Source organism: Macaca fascicularis, chromosome X, assembly GCF_037993035.2.
Source record: "Macaca fascicularis isolate 582-1 chromosome X, T2T-MFA8v1.1".
Classification (NCBI taxonomy): domain Eukaryota; kingdom Metazoa; phylum Chordata; class Mammalia; order Primates; family Cercopithecidae; genus Macaca; species Macaca fascicularis.
In genome coordinates, this window is record NC_088395.1 from 112,426,778 (window position 1) to 112,448,811 (window position 22,034).

Below are 22,034 nucleotides of genomic sequence, written 5' to 3' on the forward strand. Positions count from 1 at the left end.
CAGCTCTCAGTGCTGCTTAGTATCAAAAATCTAAATGAGATATCAACTAAACACAGACATTTAGCCTGCAATATTGTATAGTACATCTAGTTACCCTGTAAACATAGGGAGAGGTCTTGAGATTGTGGGCTACTTCACCATTACAACTTGCCAGTTCTGCAAATGGACTCACTCTATTATTAGGAAAATCTCTTCCTGTTGTTTGAGCTGGTAAATTCTAAATCTTTTAAAATAAAAAAAATAAACAAACTCTGAAATAATCAAATGCACCAAGTAGAGGAAGAAATCAGATCTTTCCAGAAAATCACTGTTTGTTTTAACTGGTAGCAAAGATGGATCAAATTGTAAAGTTAAATGAATACATATATCTTAAGTAAAACACATACATATGCACACACACACACACACACACATATGTATGGTTCTCAATACTTGAATAATCTTATGATTTAATTTGGTGGTTAAACTTGTCAGGAGAGAAATACTAGTTTCCCTTTGGCCTTCTGTGAGGCAAAACTTGGTCATGTCACAGTTAATCTGGGAGAATATAACTAGGTCATTTAGGGTGTCTGAAATTTGCTGAGATAATATGTAAACTTCACAGAGTTTAGGCAAAAAGGATTAATCAGATGAATTTTCAGGAGAATAAACTTTTCTCTTCTCTCTCCTCTCCCTTCTCTCCCCTTTTCTCATTGTACCCCACCCCAACAGTTTAGGCAGGAAGCAACTTATAACAAATCAGCACCTTAGCACTTTTAGTATCACCCAATGAAAAGTAGGATTTTATTCTTCTAGCCATATACACAACTCTTTATGCCCCCCTTCAGGCTCCTGTTGGGCAACATATTTCCCCTTCACGATTGCCTTTGATGTTTATTTTAAACTGTGAATCTCTCCTGCATTTAAACATTTGTTGCACCCCTTAGCGGCTACTGAAACATATTGCAGGGGTTCCACTCCGATGAAACAATTATAAAACAATCTCACTATCTCCTAGGCCCACACCTGGAGTGGTGGGTTGAGGATAGTGGGGGAGGAAGTAGTGGAGAGTAGCAGTGTATTCCTTAGAGGAAAGGCTTAATTTTGGCAGAAACAGAATCCTCCTTAAGGAGGCCCCTGAGCTCACCCTTTTTTGGGTACTTCCAGATGAAGAGTATAGGCATTTTCTAACTTCTCATAGTTCACAAAAGAATAAATAAGAACAAACTGTAAATTACTACAGTAACAGTGACTCATGACCACTGCACCAGAAAAGACCCTTGGAGCCAGAGTACTTTGGTTGCGTGAATTCCCAGGTGTGGGCTTAGAGAGATAGTCAGATCTTTTTTTTGTAGTGATCTTGTTGAAGTGGAAACCCTGCAATGTTTCAGCAGCTGTTAAGGGGTGCAACAAATATTTAAACCCACACAAGTGGCAAAGGTTGTGAACTGCTATTTATGTAGATATTGTAATTTGGGCCTGAAAGGAATTAGATTTTGTATATTAATAAATAAAATTGGAGTAAAGAAAGAAAATAAACCATCTATCTTTGCCACCTTTCTTTGCAGGCCTGTAGCTTGATTTCTGTATCTCTCAAAGACTTATTTAGGACAAAGATATTGGTCATACAGCCTTGTAGGCATTGCTATGGCAAGATAATTTTTTCCTCATTTACATTCTGCCAAGACAGCCATTTGTCGGTCAGTTCAGGGGAAAACCAGTTCAGTCAGTTATTTTGTGTTCAAAGTTTAGCCCAAGGAACACTGCTTAGCCTCAGGAGCACTTAATGTGGCATAGCTCTCAAAAAATGTAAGAATGTAAGTCAGGTGCTTAAAACAAAACAAAGCAAAAAAAAAAAAAAACATAAAAGTCGGTACACTTTTTTCATGGATAGGTTTTAACCTCTGTTATGAATTTTCAAATATTTTTTCTTACCTTAAATTTATTTTTATTAGTGATAGAGGAGGTGTATTTCATAAATGAAATTAAAAATCTATTATTAAAATATTAGAATATCAGAACTTCTATGCATATATGCCTAAAATATACCCTAAAAATAAGTGAAGCTAAATTGATAGAATTACGAAAGACATTGATACTTCCATAATCACAGACTGGAGGACTTTAACATCTGACTCGGAATTTTATAGATCAAGTTGGCAAAAACCTTCATAAGAATGCAGTTAGCAAGCTTGGACCCATGGAAATATATTGAATTCTGAATCAAGAGTTAGAGAATAAACTAACGAAATAATCAAAAGTTAGAGAATAAATGTTTCTTATGTGCTGTATTCTTTTCCAGCACGTAAGGGACATTTTGAAAAATTTATTATAATCTTGGCTGTACAGAAAATCTTAAATACCAAAGAATCTGTATCCTATAGAACATACTCTCTGACCAAAATTCAATACAATTTACACTTCCTAACACAGTGTATTGCAGACAGGCATTCAATGAATTTTTGTTGTATTGGTTGCAGTAGAGGATAGTGAAAACATATACCTTGGTATAGTCTTGATGAGTTAATTAAAAATTATTCTTACCCAATCAACATAGTAGGTTCTCTAAGGTTCTCTGTTGGGCAGCCAGGATGAATATATTGAAGTTGCTTCAATTTAGATTTTAAATTAATTCAGATTGACCTTCCTGATAATACTGCTAAATAAACAAAGCATAACATAATTGGTTAATCTTTTCAAAAACACAAAGTAAATCTCAAAGCCACATCCCACAGATACTCTCTTGCCTCGGTCAGATGTGGGTGAAGTATCTTCTCTGGACTCCATAATCTGTCATCTAAGCCAGATGGGGATACATGATTTTTGAAACTGATTAGCCAGGGTGAACTTGCTAAGGTTATAGATAGACCATCTAAATTTATTTATAATTCCAGACTAAGAATTAGGCCCCAATTCCTGACTTATACAAGCCCAAACTGAAAATAAATTTCATCAAATATATTTTTATCTTTTAATAAGTTCCATCATTGTCTGAGTAACACATAAATGGTTAAAATAATATTTAGACTGCATTTGTGCCTGCATTTGAATTCACATATTTATAGGTGAAACTCTTTCTTCCATATTGCATAAACATTAAAATAATTCAATCAGCTTGTTTTACCAGGTATTTTCCTTATATCTCCAAAATATTAGCAGTTTGTTCCATAGGATTTAATCATGGATCCATCCAGAACCTTATTATTATAGCAGTAATTTATGGCATTGAAATCAATTTGAAAACATACAGAACCTAAGACCTAACAAAATACAGTTGTTATGTGTGAATCAAAATCTAAACTGAGAATTTGAAAATATTCAAATATACTAGAATCTCTCTAATTTGGGAGACTGCTGACCTGGATTTGTGAAAATTTTCAATAGGAGAATCTTAAATTCATTCTAATACTTTCGAAGACCTTGTAACTTTTCACTTTTACTGTGAAAATTGCCACATTGTCTCTTGCATTATGGGAGTTTGTGTAACTTTATTATCTATATTATCTATATTTAAAAATCCTTAAAAACGGAAACTATAACTAATTTTTATAATTCCTTGCTTCCTGCATATCATATAGGTAGTATTTAATAAATACATATGGAGGTAGTGTGAAAGGGTTAAAGAGCACCAGGGTCTTGGGCTTAATCTTGCTTCTGCTACTACCTCTATGCCTTTGGACAGTGGGAATCAATGAATTTGGAAAATTAGTGGTGGAGAATTCAGCAGAAAAGAATGGTGAAACTGTTTGAAGGAGGAAAGAAAAAAAACAAAGTTTTGAGCAAGGCACAGTTGGTTTCTACATGCTCCCATGATCCTTTAGATCTCTTTCTTTCCTTTCCTCCAAATCTGGGAATTGTCATTGCTACACATACACACTGCTCCCTCCACGTACTCCTCCTACATGCATGCATACACATATACACACACATTTTTTGAAACAACCAGATAATTGATACAAATGTGTAGTTTTATCTAGATGATTGTGTTAGTCTTCCATATTGCCTTGCTAGATTTGACTTCCTTACCTCAGTGACTTTTATGTTTGGAGTAGCCTTAACTCAAATCTTCCTGTAGTTGGATTCTATTTTTCTGTGCAATAGTACCATTCTACTTTTATCATGCTGCATTTTTCAGCTTGACATTCTTTGAGTGGCTATATCCCACCATACTTTCCCCCATCCACTTCCCCTGCCCCCCCACCACTCTGTGCACCACACAACTGTAAGGGATCTATTGAGGGGTTTAACTCTGAGCCTTTCAGTTGATTTCACACTCTTCAGATTTCATTTCTGCAGGCTTGAGGTAAACAGCATGTCATAGGCAAATCCAGCATTATAATAGCCAAAATGTTCTGAAATTCCCACTGCCTTGGTAATTCCTTAGAGTTAAAAAAACACTCTCAAAAAAAGCATTAAATTTAAAAACTCAAGTTTGTAATTAAAAAAGAAAGAAAAAAAAAAAGAAACAGACAGCGCCAGTTAAAATACACATGTTGTACCATGATGAGAAAAGAGGTCACTGGATAAGATCTTTGCAATACGTTAGTAAGTGACGATTAGCTAGTGCTTTGGCTTTACAAGGCCAAAGCCAGATGCTGAAGGAATGGGACAGCAGGGTAGAATGTTGAGGAAGGGAATGTGTGAGGCATAGAGTTTACCCATAAAGGTCAATTCAAGGCAACACACTACATGTAAAAGTAGTTTTCCATCAACTTAGGGGCTACAGTGAGGACTCATACCTTTTGAGGGTGGCAGGGCACGGAAGTCAGAAGTAAATTGATATTGATAGAAGATGTCCTTTTGCTCTTTCATGTCTATGTTTAAAAGCATTGACTAGACCCTAAGGGCTGTTGTTGGTATTTCTTGTACTATCTTAAATGGAAACTATGCTTTTTTCCTCATCATCTTCTTTCTCTAGTCTTTTTCTACTCCCTGCTGCTTCTCTCATTTTCTCTTCTACTCCTTCCTTCTCTATTTTCCCTCCCCCCTGGCATTTCCCTTATTCTTAGCAGCCATCCCAGTCAACCTCAGTGCTTCTAAAGTGCCTTTGTGTACTACTAGTTACTACTATGGTTTGTAGAGACAATTCAGTTTATAAAGACTTTTGAAAAAATGCATCAACACCCTCTTCACCTTATCTTTATATTAAGGGATGTTGTGTTTGTACCTCTGTGGACAGACCTGGAAAAGTTGAGAATTCCATTTTGACTGGGTAGATTTTAAGACAAAGTTGCTTCTTTTCGTTGAACCCCTCTTCTCACTCATCACCCATCTGTCTCAGTGCTTTTCTTTCAACTAATTGTGCTGTTTGATAGAATTGGAAACACTGCAGCTTACATCTGTCTGAGCAGATGGAATGCATTTTGCATGAGTGTTAACTGATTCATGCATTACATAAAGAAAGCAATCTGTGTTAAAACATTGTGACATTGCAATAAAACACTATCTGCTCTGTGCTGAAACCTGTTTGCTTATGGAGGGTTTTGTTGCTCTTGCCATACTCTCACCCACTGCCCCATGGTTAAGCCCAGACAAACCTTAAAGGAAAAAGGTATATAATCTATGATAGTGGGAGAAAATAGTAACTGAAAGAAAAAGAAAATCCTGAGTATGTAAGTCATTCTAGTAGCTGAGTTCCCTTTTATTTTTGTGGTGTATTTTCATTTGCAGGGAAAAAAAGAGAATGTCATTGTGAGGAAGCTTCTTACATGGAGAACTAAATAGTCATCACTCGCTTAATCATGCTTTCCATATACTTTGATAAATAATGCTGCTTGGAAGTGTTATCAGAGGGTTTGAAATAGTGTGGGCCCTAGTCTCATGGAGTTCCTATGTAGTTTCCTCAGCATGTGCAGTTATAGTCTGTGACTTTAAATTTGAATTAGTGACGAGCAATGAAGGTTTTATGATGTCACCCATTTGTAACAGCAAGCTTCAATGACTTTGTATTTTTGTCCCCTGTAGATCTGGCTTGCCACATAGCAGTATATTGCAGTCTTTCCTTAGTTGCCTACTAGTAGCTATTCATTTTTTTCCCACAAATGTTGTATGTATCCCACAGCCAAGAACACTGAACTTTATTGTCCATTTTGTACAATTCATCATTTGAATGCTACGGCATAATAGAGGGCAGCTCCATTTGCAAATGATGTTACTACGTATTTTGACCTATTGTTTCCCTGCAGGAGTAATAACAAGGGCAATAAAACTCAGTCGAACCTGCTGTATAAGCACACATAACTGTCTCAAATTACAGGGCACTTTCAAAGCTACAAAGCCACTGAAACCACGAAGGCCATCTTCCGACTCCTTTCACAGTTCTAATAAGCATGACCATGACTGTCCCAGATTTCTGGAAGAGGAAAAACATTATTCTGTTGGATTATTCTGGTGATTCTGTAGCTTTTTAGCTACAAAAATCTGTTTCCGTACAAATCTTTTGACTACATGTAGCAAAGGTTTGGGAAATTTAGGCGTATATTAAGAAAAAAAATGTAGAAGTAAAGAACTTAGAGCTCTCACTATCACATGTCCCAATAGTTGATAAAACCACAGAGGGTATCAACTGCAAGTATTTAGTGAAGATTTCAGAGTAGTAGCCACAGGTTAGGGGAAGCATGGATAAATATTAAGTAATGTTACCTGACAAACTTTTGTCAATTTGGCAAGAGCCTTGGCACTTCGATTATTTTGTGAGCTCATGCCCTCTGACCTTGACCAGCTTCTTCATTGAGGCCCTCTGACTGGATAGAGTAGTGAAAAATTTTGGGTGGCATCACAGTGCAACCTAGGGTCAATGAAAATACCATTTACTTATGGACAAATAATGGCCCTTGAGTTCCTGGAGTACTTAGCCACAGTACTTTCACAACCTTTGTCAGGGAATTCCAGCATATAATGGAGTCCACTGGGCTTTGGGCTCCCCCTAACTCTTCTCCCATATTGCTTGGTATATAGATTATCTTTGTACACCCCACCAAAACACACACACACACACAAAAAAAAAAACACAGAAACAACTCTGCCTATGCAGCTCCTTCCCTATTTAGTGCTCCATGTTGCAATTGACTTGGTAAGTTCAGCACATATTTGCTGAGTGCCTATGATGTGCCAGGTACTATGCCAGACCCTAAAGATAGAGAGGAAAGTTACACTTAGGAAGCTGCCAATCCAGTAGGGGAGATAGAAGGGTAAATAGATTAGGTGGCAAAAGGAACTTAAGATGGCTCAGGAATATAAAGTGCCAACTGATCATGTAAGTTTCATTTATGTTGCTAAAACAACTTGAATGCAAATTTACCTTCGTGGTATATGTGAAGATAGGACATTTCTCCATAGAGGTTTAAAAGTGACAGCAGTGTCATAAGCAATATTTATAAAGTCTAGTAATAATCTCTTTGTTACTATTCTTGAAGGAAGAGGCGATCATGTTCTTCCTCCCCCATTAACATGCAATGTTTGACCTGAAAGTTGTAGCAGCTTGATTATAGAAGTCTTTGTCAATCTTAAAGTGTCAAGGTTAAAATAGTATTTATTCAACTCCAGGATCCATCTGCCGAAAGCCAGAAATATCTACTTTTGCCTATTCTGAGTTTTCTCCAAAAGGAGAAAATCACACCTAAGAAGAATTTCCCAGATTTGATACACTTAGGTGTATCAAAACTTTGTAATGATGGAATGCTTACACAGGTATCAAATAACAGACTCTTCGGTGTCCTTTAGCAGCTAAATGACTGTCCTTCAATCTAATGTAATGAGTACAGCCTGTGGCCTAGCAGTATATACAAGCCTTTGTGGGAGTTAATAAGTGTGAAGCTTAATAATCTTGTCAATTACCACATAGTGCCTGTCAAACATCTAAACATCACTGAGTTGCTTAAACCTCCTTAAAACAAATCTAAAGTTAATGTCTGTAAAATAACTTTGAGGATCTCAAAAACAGGCTACATCTCCTCTTTGGACAATTGTTATTATTAGTAATAAGTAAATCTTCCTGATGGATAAGATGTGAGATGGAGAGTAATTGCCATGTTCCCTTATATGTCCCCAAACCTTTCCTCCCACCACTACTACCAATCTGTGGTAGATCCACTCCAATCTCAGCCACACCTCCAAACCCTGAATGCTCTGATCCCATCTGTCCCTTTGGGCTGGTTGAGCTTGTTGGTGGTGATGAAGACTAAGAAGGGAGAAACAAAATGAAAGCTTTCAAATAAGAACCAAATCACCATTACTTCCCATCTCAAGCACTGGTGAAGGAAAGGCCTTGCTTAGAGACATTGATAAGGACTTGTTAGCCTTTCAAAGTCCTTTCTAGCTACACGTCTTTGTTTTTCTGCATGGACCTGACACTGACCAAAACCATCTTGTTGGCCATGTTGTCTTGTCCCTCCCCGGCACAGCACCAAGTACTCCCAGATGCTGTTTACAATCACATTCTCGGTGGCCTCGAAGGGTCACTTAGTTTGTTTGCTATGAGAAAGCTGGCACCCAAGCAAATGACTAGAAGGACAAAATTCTATGAATGAAAAACAAGGTTACAGAATGGACATGAATGTAGTAAGTGCCTCATGGCCTTCTGCCACCACAAAACCAATGGAAAAGAATGAAAGAATGCCCTGGGGGATTATGTGGTTTAGATTTGCCAACAGAAGGCAAAGCAAATAATGGGAAGGACTATGTAGGAACTGCTGAAGGGTCAGCAGTCTTCCTACAACAGTTTCTTTAACTGCATGATTTTTTAAAAATTAGCCTAATCAAGATTACAAGGCCATCAAAGACTGTCCTGTATTCTTTCCAGAGAAAAACATGGTAATTAACTGCTGCAGAATGGTGGATCTTTCTAACACAGCTGTCACAACTGCTATTTTAAATCATTTGTTATGGTTTAAAATGTGTAATCCCCAAGAAATTGATCATTACTGCAATTCAATGCTGGTTTTTCAGTGCCTTAACAACCCTGGGCTTTGCATCAGACCATTAACTAACAAAATCCCGTCATAAAGTGCTAAATTACTAATGGCTCATCTCTCAGTGATGACTTCTGTCTTCTATTAAACAAGATTTTATTTAAAAATTTTTACACTGAAATTTCTGGCATGACAAAAACAGGTGCCCTCTTGCATTCTCTCCTTTTCATCTGTCTTCTCTCTGTGACATTTCCCCCTTTTTCCTTTCCTCCCTTCTTTAGTGTCTGTGCCTTCCTGCTCAGCATTACCTCATAGCCTTTGTTCATAATGTCCCACCCACTGGGCCCAACCTCTGCTTCTGAATCTGTTCAAATGCTATGCCATCTTCAGGGTCCATTTGACATTTTACCTCTTCTGTGAAGTGTTCCTAGTTACTCTATTCATCATTCACTTAACTAGTACTCATCAAAAGGGCCCTGTGTACCAGCTATGATGCTAGGCACTAGAGATATCAAGATTAAATAAATATATTACTAGACTTTAAGGACTTTTATGTTTCACCTGATTTTATTAATAGAGTGACTAAATCCTTGATACAGTGATGTGCTTGATAACTAGGCTTTAATGCCCTATTGGGGTTTTTTTTTCTGTCATTTTCTGTATTTAATAAATTTGCCCACATATCTTACTCAATATTGTCAGTGTGGTCCAGATTTGAGAAGACTGAGCTCCACCTAGGGTCATCACCTGGTCTCTGCTCTACCCCTACCCTTCTCTCTCATCTCTCCCCACACTCCTACATCTATCTCCTAGTTCTGCTGACAGAAATCATAGTGAGTAACTGGAAGAACCACTTACCTCTATCCAAACATGCCCAAAGGCAGACAACAGATCTATAAAACAAAAGTGGAAATCTTTAAATGCTGTGTGCCCAAAGGAAGTAGGGACTAAAGACTATGGTAGACTTGTTGATCAGTTGGAAGTCAGCAAATTTAAGTCTCAGGTGACCAGGACACTGACAATTCATAACTCTTCTTTACAATCATTGGGTAACCTGTATTTGATTCTGTGTCCCCAGTGTAAAAATTGACCTTGCTTCCTTACTTTTGAGATACAAATAAATTTGGGGAATTTGGTGTTGCATGAATACTAGTGCAAGTCCTTTTGTAAACTAGAAATTTTTTATGACTGTTCTTTTATTTGTTTTGTTATATTTAACAAGATTTTCCTGCATTAGTTTTTGTTAAAAGCAGGCACATATACCTTTTAACAATGTCCTGTATGTGAGCAGTATCTTAAATTCAGGGACATGCAACATTTTCTGTTCATATGACAGATTTAAAATGCTAATATTAATTTTAGAGCCATGAAGAGCAACAGCACCATAATAAACTATGTTTTTCCTGGGGGAAGTGGACTAAATGATGCTGCTTATTTGATTATCTCAATTAATTAATTAAGAACACAAATTCTTGCCAAATTGAAATCAACACATTAAGGGATATGTATTCTCTCCTGGATAGTTTGAAATGATACTGCAAAAAGAATATACGTTCATCTTAATTACTATACTTTGGAATGCAACCCCAGAAAACAGATTTAGTTGTGTCAGCATAAATTAATCAGGGAAGTTTTTTAGGACTTTATTTAAGTCCTTCACATGGTAGCATATATTTTTTCTCTAGAACTGTTTAAACATACTGTATTTGAGATCCAATAATTTATGTTAATAACTAGTCTTTGCATTTGGTTCTATTCTCTAATTGTTTCAGGTGTATACATCTTAAAAACTATAAATTTCTCCAATAAACTGTGAATAGAACAGTTTATCTTTCCAACTCTCCATCCTCTTCCCTTTTTTAAAACTTCCTTCACTTTTTGAAATTCCCTGCTCACTCACAGTTTCCCTGCTCTCCATTCCAGGAACCTGCTTCTTTCAATATGGCCGAAGAACAACCCCTTCTGGAACTCCTCAGGCTCCAGCCTTTTCTTTACTCCACCTTCTCATTCCATCAGTACTTAACTGTTCATTGCCACTGTTGTAGTTGCATCATCTGATAGTGTAACTCATGCTAAAATGTTAATGACAAATTAATGTGTCCTTCTCTGAGCTAATATTGAGTTTCATTATCTTAATAACATGGAGGACAGGACTTAATAAATAATTTTTATACCTTGTTGTAGATTGTGTAGTGCCAGGGAAGTATTTTGAATAGTTGACCTATTGCCCCCCAAATCATAACATAGTAGCTTTATTAATAACTAAACTTGAATGTGTGGAATGAGTTTGACAACAAGATAAAGAGTTTCCTTAAGTGAAGATGATAGACTTCTTGATTTCAAATGCCAATAGACTTGAATCTAGAGTCAGGAATGACTACAAAGTATTGCTACTACCTATTGTCTTCTGTTCCTCAAATATGAAAGAGTCTATGAACTTATACAAACTGTATTAGCAGCAGTTGCTTTTATGATAGGAATGAGAGCTAAGAGAATTTTTTTCTCCTAGCTCTGCGATGCTTGAAAATTATTTAAAAAGAAAGAAATCCTGTCATTTGTGACAACATGGATGAACCTGGAGGACATTATGTTAAGTGAAATAAGACAGACATAGAAAGACAAATAATGGATGATTTCACTTATATTTGGATTCTAAAAAGTTGAATTCATAGAAGCAGAGAGTATAATAGTGGTTACCAGAGGCTGGTGACGGTGGGGGAAAGGGGATTGGGGACATATTGGTCAAAAGACACAAAATTTCAGTTAGACTGAAGAATAAGTTCAAGAGATCTATCACACATCATGGTGATTATAGTTAATAACAATATATTGTTATAAATATATTTACTAAAAGAGTAAATTTTAAGTGTTTTCGCCACAGAAAAATGATAAGCATGTGGCGTAATGCATATGTTAATTAGCTCAATTTAGCCATTCCACAATGTATTCATATATCAAACCATCTTGTTATAAACCATAAATATATACAATTTTTATTTAGCAATTAAAAATATAAAGGTCATTCTTTGTACTCAAATGCTAGTTAATGAAGCATTATTAATCTTGTGGAGCTGTATGATACTCCAGATATTACTGATAGGAAAAACAGCCCCAAAATCCACATTTATAATTTACTGCTGTCCTTGTAGTAAATAATATTCACTGAGGTAAAGGGCAATTGTGAGAAAGGGCAATTGTGAGAATAAACACCCAATCTGGAATCTAAAACTAAATTCCTTTCTTTTTTTTTTTTTTTTTTTTGAGACGGAGTCTCGCTCTGTGGCCCAGGCTGGAGTGCAGTGGCCAGATCTCAGCTCACTGCAAGCTCCGCCTCCCGGGTTCACGCCATTCTCCTGCCTCAGCCTCCCGAGCAGCTGGGACTACAGGCGCCCGCCACCTCGCCCGGCTAGTTTTTTTTTTTTTTTTTTTTTTGTATTTTTTAGTAGAGACGGGGTTTCACAGGGTTAGCCAGGATGGTCTCAATCTCCTGACCTCGTGATCCGCCCGTCTTGGCCTCCCAAAGTGCTGGGATTACAGGCTTGAGCCACCGCACCCGGCCACTAAATTCCTTTCTTAGTGTTCTTTTGTGTGTTTAACACAAATGTTGTTTTAACGTAATTTGCCATAAAAGTCACATTCTAACTGAAAAAGAGCACATCCTAAAAACTGGATTTTTTAGGGAGACAATCTGTTTATGACAAGTCCTTCAGCTAAGATCGCAAAACAGCTTAGTGAGAAAGCTGGAAAGTCAGAATAAATTTTGTAATTTAGTTAAGAGTATTATACCAATATTAATTTCTTCATTTTGACAATTGTACCATGGCCATGTAAGATGTTAACATTATAAGAAACTGGGGAAAAGATATACAGGAACCCCCTGTGCAATCTTTGAAACTACTCTATAAGTCTAAAATTATTTCAAAATACAATTTTTGAAGAGTCAAGATACAGGGGGAACTCTCTGAAATGCTATCTTAACAGTAGCAAATTTCTATGATCTATTGTCTGTATATGCCAGACTTCTATAGAGGCTTATATAGTGATTTGGCATATTAACTGAGTACATGGTTCCAAGACCTGGAGTTTCATTCCTCTGTAGGTTCAGTGAGCATATTTTTCAAACCCAATATTAGGATACATTGTCTGACGAAATAACTTCATTCAATTTTCAAGGGTGAATAAATCACAGATAATGAGGGTAGAAACAAGCTGATTTTTTTTTTCCTGCTTTATGGCAATGGCTGGAATCTTTCAATGACATTCAATTGTCTCACTAATGTGTTATAATCTATAGATTTTAGACTTCAAAAATTTTGTATTTTACTGATCATCAGTTAAATAAAATAATGTATGGCTAATATTTTTGATAACTTGATAAATATTTTGTATTGCACAAAATAATAGTTGGCTCATAAATAATCTCTTAGAATCAAGGAAGGAAACATCGTAACTTTTTAAAGGGATGCCTGTGAATCAATTTCCAACATGTTGTATTTGTGCATACAGATGTGGAAAAAATTTTACTAAGAAGTGTTTGTGTGAATAATTATGAAAACAATGCTTCCTAAGTTATAAGGACTGAATAAATAAAAATATTAATATATAATTCCTCCCAGAGATGTAAAAAAATCTGAAGGGTACCCAACATCCTCAGTAATTTTTATAAACTCGGTTAAAGTTCAGGTGTCATTACAATCCTACAAAAAAGAACTGTTTAAAACTGTTTTATTATAACTGTCCATCAAAAGTAATCTGACTCCATCCAAACAGGCTGCCCCAATTAAGACAAGTGACAGAAGATAACACAAGCTCATGTTCTTTTGAAAAATTTAAAAGAAGCTAAGGAGGTTGCAAAAATAATGCGTTTTGTCTGATAAAAGAGAAGATTGTTCCTAGAACCTGATAGTATTACTTCATGGATTGAGCCTCACAAACTCTGCCTCATTTCCACTTCCCATGTAAATCTGATTTTTGCCTTTGCATTTGCTTCCTAAGACTTTAGGTTAAACAGACAGGTCTTGATCTTGGGTTCCTACTTTTCCCTGATCAATCAATAACCTGTAACTTTTTCCTTTCCTTTAAAAATTCTAGTCTTCTGTGGCTGGCATGCTCCACCCTAAACTGCTCACCCAATTCTGGACATTTCCTTGTACCTTGATTACTAGTCTCTGAACCCTATCCCAAGTCAAACACATAACCTTGCTCAGTTTCCATCTTTCCTGCCTTGTGTACTAAATTCTTCGGTCAGCTGTAAAAAATTGCTACAAAGTGGGTAGCTTAAAACAAATGAAATGTATTCCCTCACAATTTTGGACATAAGAATTCTGAGTTGAGGTGTCTGTTGGGCCATTCTCTCTCTGAAGTCTCTAGGGAGGAACTGTTCCTTGCCTCTTCCTGGGTTCTGGTGTTATCAACAATCCTTGACATTTCTTGGCTTGTAGTTATATCGCTGCAATTTCTTCTTATCTTTTACATGACTATCACCCCTTTGTGTATCCCTGTGTCTCTGTGTTCAAATCTCCCTTCCTTTCCTCTTATAAAGAAACTGGACATTGACCAAACAAATCCATATGACCTCATCATAGTTTGATTACATCTGCAAAGACCCTGTTTCCAAATAAGGTCACATTTTGAGGTTCCAGGTGAACCTCAATTTTCGAGGGGACACTGTTCAACCCAGTACAGCCCCCAAATCAAACCTTCTGCTGAGAAATATCAGATAAGACATTCTATTTATTACTCAAACTATGACTACAGTTTGGAATATGTCTAGAAGGTACCAGCCACAAAATAGGAGATCTGATTCCAAACCTATATGTTCACCTTTAAAAATCACAAATCTGTAGCTTATACTTTCATTTAGGATAAGATTAAGCTCTTATAACTCATCATCTTTTCAATAAGATAATTTTCTATAACTTATTCCTTTTATAAATATTTTTGGTTCACATGATTCAGGACATATGAAACAGTTTAGAGGCTGTTGAATTAATTATGAATCACTCTCACTAGTGATCATTATGGAGATAATATATGGCTAATATTTTTGCTAACATGATAAATATTTTGTGTTTGAAGAAGAGTCCAATGAAAAGATGTCTGCATAGTATCACATAATCAATTGAAAAAATGTTTAGTGGAACAACTCCCCATCTTCAATAGGAAATTTTCACTTAAATAAAAATTTTCATTTAGATTAAATGCTTTGATGCCATGCAAACGTAGATTAAAGACACTAAGTAAGCAATAACTTTAAATAGGCAATTATGTCCACTAGTTACTACAGACATAAACAGCCAAACTTTTCCATAACCTTCCTTGAGTGTTTTGAGTGGAGTGGTGATTTCTTTAAAATGTTGATAATTTAATATTTCTGTTTTCTATATAATACTATATATTTCAGCTGTATATATTTTATATTTCATAACATACAATGTATTTGAGACTAATTTTAATATTCTCTACTTTGATTGCTTCTTGATAGCTGGATTACCTAGCCAGCATCTGATGTTTGTCATTGTCCTGTATTTCAGGGACTTCATGAGAAGACTGGTGTGTTTACAGCTGTTAAAGTGATGAACGCTCGTAAGGTAATATTATAATTTACCTGTATTATCTTCCCTTAGTGGACTGTGTTCTTGGGATAAACAACTCAGAGAATATTGTATTTGTTTTTAAATCATGATTTTATATAATAATTATTACATTCATCTGGATTTATTATAGTTATTTAATATTACTTTTATTCATTAGTGTATTACATCTATTGCTTTATTATATATCCACATAAAACAATGCTTCTTTCATAGCAGAAGTTCCACATATTTTGGTATTCTATAACAATGAGGAAACATCTGTACTCCTCTCTGTTTCTAGTTGATTATTTGTTTCCAGGGATAGCAAAGAAAAGATTGCTTCTAATACTGGGTTAATCCTGCTGTGTTCCATCATGTTATTTTCCCTCTCCAATGATTTCCTCTGATAATAGAGGCCATTAGATTCTCAATGACAGGTAGAAGGAAGAGACTTATCAGAGATGCACATTTTTCATGTATTTTCTGACAGATGAGCAAAGGAAACAGTTTAATTGGCACTGTTCCTGGTAACATTCATAAAGTTATGTCACGGTTCATAACATATTGGCATAGAATTTGCTAGCACTGATTTCTGTTCTTTTTCTTTAACATGTGTACCACACTTTCTTAGGGTAATATTATCATAAACATAGCAAAGGTCAAAAAAAATTTTGCTTTACTATACCCTAAAGGGAAGTTTATGTTTGAAAAGCTATATACATTCACTGAACTGTTGTCAAGGCCGTAAACTGTGCTTTTTCCAATTTGTGCAGGAAAAGTGAGTTTCAGCAACTCACTGTGTGCTTCCATGGCACATGTATACCTATGTAACACATCTGCATGTTCTGCACATGTATCCCAGAACTTAAAGTATAATAATAATAATAAAAGAAATGATAGCTGAATTTTCAAAAAAAAAAAAAAAAAAGTTGTGTGCTTTATTTTTGCCAGTAAATGTCAAATGTTGCAAACCAATGTGAATTTCGAGGGATTTTGAGGTTTTGTAGATTTATTTTGCCCTACAATCCATGGCTTCCAAATCATCAAACTTCTACTTTTTGAGTGAGACTCTCTAAAACACTTATTTTCTTGTTTTAACTTAAGATACCTTGACATACATTTAACCTACATTTCAGATACTCTGACTTTTAAAATATTTAAAAATCGTGTTCAACCCATGGATGTTTAGTGTCAATTAACTGGTTTTATAAGGAGGAAAAAGCACTTTACTAATACCAGATTATAATTTTTCCCATTATTACAGCAGTTAAATCTACTACCATGAATTTGTTGCCAAATTTCTGCTTGTCATAAAAATTTGGCTTTTTAAATTAAAACTATTGGTGAAAACTGAGAGAGGAATAATGTTATCTTACTCTTCCATTGAGTGCCAACGGAACTTAAAGTACTTAAGCATAAATCATTTTTAGAGTGTACCAGTACATCTAATTAATAACATTTTATTCTTGGTTACAGACACCTTTACCTGAAATAGGAAGGCGAGTGAGAGTGAATAAATATCAAAAATCTGTTGGGTGGAGATACAGCGTGAGTACTAAAAGTTCTCGTTAATACCCAAGTAGTCTTTCCTTTCATTTTCAGCTTTTAACTTATCCCTTTGCATTGTGTCATTATCTCTAGAAGACCGCTACTAAAAGTGTTCTTGCTTGAAAATGATAACATATTTTTATCTTTTAATATATTCACGTAGATTAAATCATCATATATAAGCACTAGCATATATCAGAGAGTAGGAGATAGGAGAAAAGGTCCCTTGAATAGGAATGCATTGACTGTCAGTGAGGAATTACGTAAATTTACAGAGCATAGAGCCCTCTGGATGAATAGCAACAAAAAAGGAGGTGATGGGATCTACATCAAATTTTGCTTAAAACTGGCCTTGGAAAGGTCCTTTTCACATGTTATCATGACATTCTGGACTGAATTGCTTTTCCTCCATTATGATTCTAACAAACATTACCATTGTGTTTGAACCAAATGAGGAATGCCCCCCGCCCCGCTTTTTTGTAAGAGCAATAGCAGGCAGAAAACAAACCGACCACTCAGCCTCAAAGTCTTCAGACATTTGGTACCATACTTGAACACACGAAAGAATATGAGCATGTTTTCTACGTACAGCTTTTTGACTTCCCTTCAGAGCAGTTTGTCTGATACCAACAATTCTCTGGCTCCAGAATAAAACCAACCAAAGATAATTTCTCTTTTTCAGTAGATATCGGTGCTCTATAAAATATTGTATGGGCCCAAAAGTTGAATTTTTGCTCTTGTCAATATAATGAATTGATATATTTTTTCCTACTTTTCTCCTGCAGTCAGCTATACATGGGACTCAAATATTTCTAGCATGTTGTGACTTAGTAAATATGTTCTCAGGCACATTAAAAATAACCCTTTTCATTAACAGAATCACATTCAGAAACTTTCTAGTTATATTAGAAAGGTATTGCTAAACAACCTCATGACTCATCTATTAAGTACTAGGCTCCTGTTGTGTCTGTAACTCATGTTTGGAGACTAAGCATATCCAAAGGACCAGATAAAACAGATAGTATCATGCTTTTGTAGCTTAGGAAGCCGCTAAAGGTAAGGTATGGGAAATATGATTATTTTATTAATTTTGGTTTCATCAAACATTTGTGCTAATAAAACTTTTTTAAAGACCTGTCCCAAACCCTCTCTGGCACACTTTCCTTAGAGAAAAGGATTTTGATTCTAGAATTGGATGAAATTACAAAGGAAGTTCTGGCATCCTTGAACTGCCTCTTCTTGACAAAACACAGGGTATTCAGGCCAGTCTGTGATCAACTGGCCCTAAGCCAGGAAATGCTGTAGCATCATATTACTGGAAGATGTGTGAGAGGTTTAAATTACCCACTTGGCCTGATGGATATAATGTACTTATGTGTTTCTCACAAGCTCAGCTTCCTGTTAATTCAGAGTGGCAAACACACTAATGCTTTCCAAACATATCTGATCTTCATTTATTTGTTTTGGGGGAGTTTACATTTATGTGGGAAACCCACTCTTAAAAGGTTTTTCTAGTCGGGGACTTTGAATTATCTGATTATGTATTTTAGTAAGAAAAAATAACTGCTAGCTAATCATCCAGTTAGCATCTCTAAATCATCTTGAATCCTTTGGGATAAAAAGTATGTGACTTGCACACACATCTCTTAGATGCCAGGGGTTTATGGAAATAGCAATAATATGTAAGTCCAGAAACATGAGTTCGAATCCCAAGTCTACCACTAAACAGCCAAAAACTACTTGGGAAAGTGGTTTACCTCTCCATGCCTCAGGTTCCTCATAGAAAAAGAGATCACAAATGCAACTACATAGCTGCCCAGAGCCCAGCACATCTCTTGTTCTTTCCAGGACACATAAGCTTTCTAACTCAGAAAGAAAAGGAATCTCCTTAACATCAAGCTACCAAACGGGTGAAAGGATTCAGTCTTGCCCCTGCTTCTCTTTCACTTGTTCTTTGTATTCTTAACCTACTACTATCCTCTCATTTCTATTTATTGGACTACTTATGAGTTCATATTCCTCTCAGCAGAACCTTGGCAACTTAATTGAAACTGAGAGTGCATATGCACAGATAGAATAGCTAGTCCCTGTAGTTTGCTAGTCTTATGCGGTGTCAGGTATTGTTACCATTTCAAAGGAGGGCCACATCACAGGGGAAGTAGAAAGTTTAAGGATCTTACATGACAAGAATGAAAGCCACAGGATTTTTACCTTTTTAGAAAACAGGTTAAGATAATTTGAAGGGAACTTATTTACTGAACTTTGCTGGAAGGCTGGGCTGAGACTCTAGCCTGAGCTTTCATGCAATTCTCATACCACAAGTTGTCATGACTTTATTACACAAATAAACAGAAAGAGGGAACCTGTCACTGAGATTTTCAGCTGCACATATTAGGACCTACCCCTTTCCCCCATAAGACAAATAGTTGTCTAGAGATGTATTTTCCAGTAGTTGAATGTTTATAAGTAAATCCAGTGGGAAATCCTTGGGAAATACTAAAGATTGTTCTGCAACTGGCAGCCATTTTCTCTGACATTGCAAGCTTTTTTTTTTTTTTTTTACAAGATATAAATTTAGGAAAGATAATTTATAAGTAGAAGTTAAATCAACTTAGAGACACTACAGAGCCTAGTTCACTGCTTTATGTTTATGTCATAAGTATTTTTAAAGCCTAGCCACATTATACTTAAATATAGAAAATAGTTGCCTATTTTTCCTGCTGGGTCTTAGAGAATTAGCTAAGAGGGGAGGTAATAACTGAGTAGATATGTTTAGCTACCAATTCATTTCAGCTGAGAGACTTATTTCTCTGTATTTCAAAGTCATTAAGTCAGGATAGTTTGAGGGAAATGCTGGCGAGAACGAAAGATAATTGGTGGTTAATTCCTTAATTATTTTCCATGTCAATTGTCCCTTTCCTAGGTCATTGCTCAAAAGAGTTAAAGGTATCTTTTTTTCACTGGATTTCAGAACAGGAAATCTTTAATTCAAAAGTTTTTTGTTTTTTGTTTGTTTGTTTGTGTTGTTTTGAGACAAAGTCTCACTCTGTTGCCCAGGCTAGTGTGCAGTGGCACAATCTTGGCCTCTTGGGTTCACTTGGTTCTCCTGCCTCAGCCTCCTGAGTGGCTGGGATTATAGGCATCTACCATCATGCTAGGCCGATTTTTGTATTTTTAGTAGAGATGGAGTTTCACCACGTTGGCCAGGCTGGTCTCAAACTCCTGACCTCAAGGGATCCACCTGCCTCAGCCTCCCAAAGTGCTGGAATTACAGGTGTGAGCCACCACACCAGGTCAAAAGTCTTCTTTTCTTTACACTCTACAAATATATTTCACTTTTGACAATAAGAATATTTCTTAATAATTTTTATAAATTGAACTATTATAGATGAAATAGGAGAGCTTTTTAATTTACAGTCAAATAAAATTTAGAGCTACTATGAATTCAAAGGAGGCCAGTGAGGAATCCATTTTTCAAGTGCAGAATCACTTTCTGAGTCATCTCACCTCACCTTCAACTTTTTATGCACTATTTTATATTCAACATTGGTTGCGTCATTCACGTATGTGAATCTTATTTTCCTGATGTGTAATTTCCTTTAAGTTAGGATCATAACACCTAAATGCACAAGCCAATTATATTTTCATTGAAATTTTTAACAATTTAAGTTGCCTTTTTGTAAGTTAACATTTTAAGTTATTTTTCTCAAGTGTATTGCATCTGTATACACAAAAGTGTAATTATTTTCAAATTATTAAGAAACAAAGAGCTTTTTCTAGATTGGCTGAGAAATAAGAGTTACAGAAGGAATATCAAAACCACTTGGTTATCATGGTACAAGCAGACATCACTGAAACTTAGAGAGAATTGCTTTCCATTTCACTCCACTATAATTAATATGCTGAGAATGAAGGAGGCTGATGTTTGTAGATTAGGGTAAACAGTGGAGGAAAGTATATAGTTCTGACAGAGCTCAGAGTGATTCAAAGAAGTCGAGTAACAATGATATTTTGTGATAATATATTGCATTTATAGAATTTTTTTCTAAAGATTTCAAAGAACTTTATCTATATTATCCCATTTGGTCCCACTAACATTCCATGAAGATAGGTAATGGCTGCTATCTTCCATCATTCTTTTAAAATAAATTGAACTTTAGGAAGATTAAGTGAATTTCCTACTCTGGGCTATCAGTGCTAAACCTCAGTGTCCTAATGCCCAGGGTAGGTGTTCTTTTCTGACTGACATCACACTGTCTTCTGCTAGAGCTGTCTTGAAGCTATGTATTGTACCTCAGTGATCTCATCTAACCAGATGGCTCCAATTATCACTATATAGACGATTCTCAAAAACAATACTTCTAGACCTGACTTGTCCCCTGAGTGCCAGACCCATATATCCTTTCTGTGCAATCTTGTGCAGCCATAACAAGGACATGCATTTGTTTATTGATTTGGAAAGACGTGCTTTATATACTGATTAAAACATGAAAGTTGCAGAATATTAAAAATAATAAGAGCGTATTTGGATTTTTTAAATGCCACATATATATGTGTGCGTGTATGTGTGTGTATGTGTTGATCATATCATTATGCATTTATCTCTATCTTTCAAAGCTCTAGTTACTGTATTAGCATATACAAATGTCTGAAAGAATATACACTAAACTGTTAATATTGCTTGGGGAAAATGTTCAGTGAGAGTAGACCCCTTACATATTTTATTAGTATATTTATCTATATTTGGTATACATGTACCATTGTTGTGATTAATAAAAATAAATTATCTTAAACATAGCTTTTAAACATAAAAATAAATAAATAAAGTGTGAAAAAATAATAAAATGTTTTAAAAGGTCAGCACAGAACAAACTAATACCTTTAAAATGTAAAGGATTACCAGATAATCAAGATAGTATGGTACTGTCCATCCACATGCAAAATAATGAGGTTGGACTTTTACTTTATATAAAAATTAACTCAAAATGGATCAGAAACCTAAGTATAAGAGCTAAAACTATAA

The 22,034-nt window shown here is 35.7% G+C and overlaps 1 protein-coding gene across 4 annotated transcripts in view; it reads left to right on the forward strand.

The window, feature by feature from the left end:
* Positions 1–22,034, forward strand: part of NRK (Nik related kinase) — a 141,235-nt gene that overhangs the window by 48,332 nt on the left and 70,869 nt on the right. For all 4 annotated transcript variants that reach the window (XM_065538739.1, XM_015444295.3, XM_015444296.3 and 1 more), the window contains exons 3-4: positions 15,422–15,478; positions 16,940–17,011. In XM_065538739.1, the coding sequence (XP_065394811.1) occupies positions 15,422–15,478; positions 16,940–17,011 (129 nt within the window). The remainder of the gene's footprint in view (positions 1–15,421; positions 15,479–16,939; positions 17,012–22,034) is intronic.